The 5,058-nt window shown below is 42.7% G+C and overlaps 1 protein-coding gene across 1 annotated transcript; it reads left to right on the forward strand.

Annotated features, from left to right (window-relative positions):
- Window positions 1-441: 441 nt before the first annotated feature.
- Window positions 442-4,840, forward strand: DYNLRB1 (dynein, light chain, roadblock-type 1). Its single transcript, XM_009892117.1, has 4 exons — window positions 442-486; window positions 1,159-1,234; window positions 3,232-3,399; window positions 4,520-4,840. The coding sequence occupies exons 1-4, from the start codon at window positions 442-444 to the stop codon at window positions 4,561-4,563; spliced, it is 333 nt and encodes a 110-aa protein (XP_009890419.1). The 3' UTR covers window positions 4,564-4,840.
- The last annotated feature ends 218 nt before the right edge of the window (window positions 4,841-5,058 follow it).

The following is a 5,058-nucleotide window of genomic DNA, read 5'->3' on the forward strand; positions in this document are numbered from 1 at the left end:
AACAGTTTGTGTTACTCCAGGCTACTTACGCTAACAGCGCTGTGCAGAAAGTTTGCTGCTGGTTCAGAAGTTGAGGCCGTGTTGTTTTGTTAGGACAAGCCCTTTTCCCAGGCAACAGGGCTTGTAACATGACTGCTCACTTGCTGCGGGGGGAAAGTGGAGAGAGGGTTATTCACAATGCCTACGACACACATTTTGCCTTGGCCAGATGCCCCGTACAGGTCTCACCTTTCCTGAGTTCAGACGGTTCCTGTTTTCCCTCCTAGACTGTTTCTGTGGGACTCTCTTGCAGGATCTGAAAGATGCTGCATGTCTCTGTTTCCTTTGATGGGAATAAAAAATGCCAAATATTCACCCAGCTGTGGAAAACAGCTCAGACGCTGAGGTTTTATGACCCTGTTAGAGAACCCATAGTTACATTTTGATTGATGTCTTGTAGCAATGGAAGTTGTGCAGAAGGGTTTGAAAGCTCTTCTGAAGTTTACAGTAATTTTTAGAGAGAAGGCAAAAGGACTCCTGCTTTGGCTTTCAGTTTTCATTTTTCCTTTTTTCTTTTTCTTTTGCAAAGCTGTAAATTATTGTGAGTGTTTATAATCTTGTAGCTATGCCAGCACAACTCATAATTATAAATAAATAGCATTTACTCATTGTTTTTCCCCTCAGTTTTCTTATTTGTAATTGCTCTTAGTGTTCATTTGATAAAAGGGAAGGTAGTCTTGCACCCAGAATGTATCATTTTCTACTTTTTTTCATAAATTCTATGTGTTTTTTTCACAAATGATTTTTGCTTGACACCTAAATTGTAGCAGTCTGACTAAGCAGTGTTCCAGTTACGAGCCTACAGTAAGGAACTGATGTGTGAGGTTGTGGGAGGGCTGGGGCGGAGGAGAGAGGGAAAGCTTAGAGGGGAGTTCCAAATTTCTGCAAGCTTGTAATCACAAATGAGTGAAGAGCAAAACCAGATGGAAAACAACTGAAAAGGTCATGCAGAAAAGGTAGTACCACATAGTACAGACACTTCGCTCTATAGAACGATGTAGGTAGTACCTGTTTGAATCATCTTCGTGCAGCTTTATTTTCAGACGCATTATTACAAAGCTTTGATGGAAGGCAAACAGCAGCTGTAATCTTTTTGATTTGTGCTTTCTCTGTTTGCAGGCTGAGGTGGAAGAAACACTGAAGCGTATTCAGAGCCAAAAAGGAGTACAAGGAATCATTGTTGTTAATTCTGAAGGTACTGTGTCAGTCTTGGTTTTCTGAGATAAAACTTATTCTAAACATGCACTTTAAGGAACGCTGATTGTACTGCTTGTGTTGAGATTACAGTCTGTCTTTAGCAAAAGTCTTCCTGTAGCTAAAGCAGATGGACAGTAGTTAGGCTACAAGAGAAAAATGGATTCCCTTTCCTGCTTTTCTGCAAGCTCACTTTATTATCTTAAGAAATAAATAAATTAAAATAAATTGCAAAAGCTTAGAAACATTTGAGTTATGCCAGTGTTTGAGACTGTGTTCTGTCAAACCCTTTATCAGTAGCACTAAAAGCTCTCATGATATCTTGGATCTTGCTGCTGTGCATGTCCAGAATGCCGCAGTCTTGGCAGACTCGAGTAGCTTAGCCGCTGTCTCATGCTCGTGGCTTCCCGAGACTCGTAAGCTAGTTGTCTCTTTCTGGAGTCATTGAAGGGTCCAACAGAGCAGACTCGTTCAGAGCGCTCTGAATACACTGTGAGCAGCCCAACTTCTGAAAATTGTGTGATTATCAATTTAAATTGAGTATTTCCTAGAAATAATCCTGAGAAAAGATGACAGATAGCAGCTATATATGAATATATTGAAGATGAGATCATTGTGTACTTGTATGCAGCTTGTGTTCCTGCTCGCTGCTTTTTCATGATAGTGAATAATTGGATTGGGCTCTCCAGGCTGAAGCTGCGCTTATTTGAACTTAGACCTCTGCTCTGCCCTGGTGAGGCCGCATCTGGAGCACTGTGTCCAGTTCTGGGCTCCCCTGTTCAAGGACAGGGAGCTGCTGGAGAGGGTCCAGCAAAGGGCTACAAAGATGATGAGGGGACTGGAGCATCTTTCTTACGAGGAAAGCCTGAGGGACTTGGGGCTTTTTAGTCTGGAGAGAAGAAGACTGAGTGGGGATCTTATCAATGCTTATCAATACTCAACGGGAGGGTGCCAGGGGATGGGAACAGTCTTTTTTCAGCAGTGCCCAGTGACAGGACAAGAGGGAACGGGCACAAACTTGAACACAGGAAGTTCCATCTCAACCTGAGGAGGGCCTTCTCTGCTGTGAGGGCGGCAGAGCAGTGGCAGAGGCTGCCCAGAGAGGTGGGGGAGTCTCCCCCTCTGGAGCCATTCCAAACCCTCCTGGACGCCGTCCTGTGCCACTGCTGGAGGTGCCCCTGCTCTGGCGGGGGGTGGACTGGGGGAGCTCCAGAGGGCTCTTCCAACCCCCACCAGTTTGGGATGCTGTGACCTGCAGCAGTTTTTCTGCCGTGGTGGTATTTGGTAGTTGACTGTTGCATTGTTCTGACATGTGAGCTGAATTTTGGCTGGCTTTTTGTGGGAAAGCATGACTAATGGGTGGCAGAACTATACAGGAGGGAAAGCTCTGGCCAAACAGCGTCAGGGTGTCTGTCCTCTTGGCTGGTGCACAGGAATTGAACCAGGGACCCCGCAGGACTGCATCAAGTCTTCTGGCTAAATGTCAGAGCATCAGCCTTGTCACTGTGTGATGCAGCAGCTGATGTCCTCCATCATCAGCACCGATCCCAGCCCAGCTTACTTGATTATCATTGAACTGTGAGGTTCAGGAGCCTTTGTGAAAGGAAAGGCTGTCCCCAGTCAGGAGAACAAAATTGACAAATTGGTATTTCCTCTCTCCTCCCCAAATACTTATTTTTGTTATTAATTATTTCTATTTATAAATCTCATAAATAAATAAATGCAAAAGCAAAAGTAAAGCCCTGATGCTACTAGAGGTAAACAGTTGTTCTCACCTGCACCTGTGGTTCCAGATCTAAGCCTTTCCACATCTTATTTCTGTTCATGTTAAAGGCTTTTAAGCCTTTAGAAAGAAAACTCCTAATCTCTGGTGTAGCGATAACATCTGCTGAGGTTAACTAGCCACCCTGAGGTTAACTAGCTGGACCTCATGATGCCCAAGGCAGAGTTAGTTCTGGAGTTTTGTCCCTGACCCTTGCTGTCCCCTGTTTCATGCAGGTATTCCTATCAAAAGTACTATGGACAACTCCACAACGATTCAGTACGCGGGCCTCATGCACAGCTTCATCATGAAGGCAAGGAGCACTGTGCGAGACATTGATCCCCAGAACGACCTCACATTCCTGCGGATCCGCTCCAAGAAAAACGAAATCATGGTTGCACCAGGTATAAACGAGTGGGGTGAAAGCAGGCATCAGGGAATCCCGCAGCATTCTTTTCTCCTGAGATTGACATTGTCAGCGTGAAAGAAAAGTTCTGCCTGCTGCTTTTCTTCATGTTGTGTAATTTCTTCTTTTCCAAGAAGCTGGTTTGCTTTCTTCAGAGCTGAAAGCTTTTATCATTGACCTAGGTTTGCTTTTTTATGTTTGAATGTGGGAAATCACTTTCCTCGTTTCATGTTGATCAAAGTAGAAAGTGTTAAATAGTGTTTGAGAGCATGTTGCAGCCTCTTCTGCTTTGTGTTTTTTAGTATAAAACCACAAGAGTTAGAAAGGAATTTGTTTTGAGAGCAATTTCAGTTCAGTGCTGTAGGCTAAGTGATAAAGCAAAACAGTCTAATAGATTTTCCAGCTCAGAGAAATGTAATAGAGCATATTGTAGATGTAATCATGAGTAGCAGAATAAAGCAGCAGCGACCTTCTTTTCAGGAAACGTCCTCAGTATTTCAACAAATTATGAAATGGGTAGCAATGAGATGAGTACAGTTCAATACCGTGGCAGGAACTCAGCTTTGTACCTTCGCACTGCATCGGCTCCATGGTGGGGTTGTGCCGATGCGGAGGCAAAGGAGGGTATTGCAGTCGCTCCTGCTCCACTGGGACTGGTCAGGGCAGATCTTAAGACAGACTCGGGGGTTTATGCTGAGGCAGCCGCTCATTTCCATTTGAAGGATGAAAAGGGAGGTATAAGCATTGCTCCAGAAAAAATGCAGCTACAGCCACTGCAGCCCAGCAGTCTGCCCGTGAGATAAGGAAATCGCTGTCTTGCACCACCTGTTTTGAGTCAGTCATTGCATGTGCCTGTTGCTATTGTTTCCTAGGCAGAAACTGAGTTCTATTCAGTTGGCTTGGGAGCATGCAGTTTCTAAGGCTGAGACGTTTTCTCAGTAAGACTCATGAAAATAAGTGGTCTGACATGCTCAGCCTGTTTTGTTCATTGGGAATGAATGTCAGGACTCTCTAGTTCCCACTCTGTATTGGTGAGATGTGAAAAAATGTTGAAATTTAATGTTGCTATGAACAAATATCAGCAATTAAAGATTTTTTTTCTTTTTTTTTTCCTCCAGATAAAGACTATTTCCTGATTGTCATCCAGAATCCAACTGAATGATTACACTGACTTGGTCTGTTTTTTTTTTCCCTTTGCCCAACTGTTTTTTTAATTTAATGGTAAAGAATGGAATTAGTGTTAACTCTGCTGTGCCACTTCAATTATGTCTGGAAAAACAAAAGTAGGTGGTTTTGTTGTTTACAAGCAGGAAAAGTGGCTTTTTTTTTTTGTATCACAAGTCGTTTTGAGGAGGATTGGGTGAATTAGAATCAGGCAGTAAAAAATGCAACAGATTCTTTTAATAGATAAGAAGATAATATAATAAAATTCTAATAATGTTCTAAAAAACGATTATTCTTTGTATGTTTCCATGCTTCTGTCGCCACTATTTGAGTTATGCTTTTACACTATTACTTTTGAATGACTGTAAATATGAAACTTGCTTATCCTCTAGTTCTGTCTTATTCTGTTGGTTTTACAAGTTAACTTTGAAAAAGTCTGGCCATATCAAATTAAAAAGTGTCATCAGTGACTGGTTTTGTGTTATGTCTTTTC

The sequence above is a fragment of the Charadrius vociferus genome, unplaced genomic scaffold (genome assembly GCF_000708025.1).
Source record: "Charadrius vociferus isolate BGI_N301 unplaced genomic scaffold, ASM70802v2 scaffold409, whole genome shotgun sequence".
Classification (NCBI taxonomy): Eukaryota; Metazoa; Chordata; class Aves; order Charadriiformes; family Charadriidae; genus Charadrius; species Charadrius vociferus.

Coding starts and splice junctions, on each gene's coding strand:
- DYNLRB1 (XM_009892117.1), top strand. CDS start 442: ATGGAAGTTGTGCAGAAGGGTTTGAAAGCTCTTCTGAAGTTTACA. Junction 1,235..3,231: donor CATTGTTGTTAATTCTGAAG/GTACTGTGTCAG, acceptor TGTTTCATGCAG/GTATTCCTATCAAAAGTACT. Junction 3,400..4,519: donor CGAAATCATGGTTGCACCAG/GTATAAACGAGT, acceptor TTTTTCCTCCAG/ATAAAGACTATTTCCTGATT.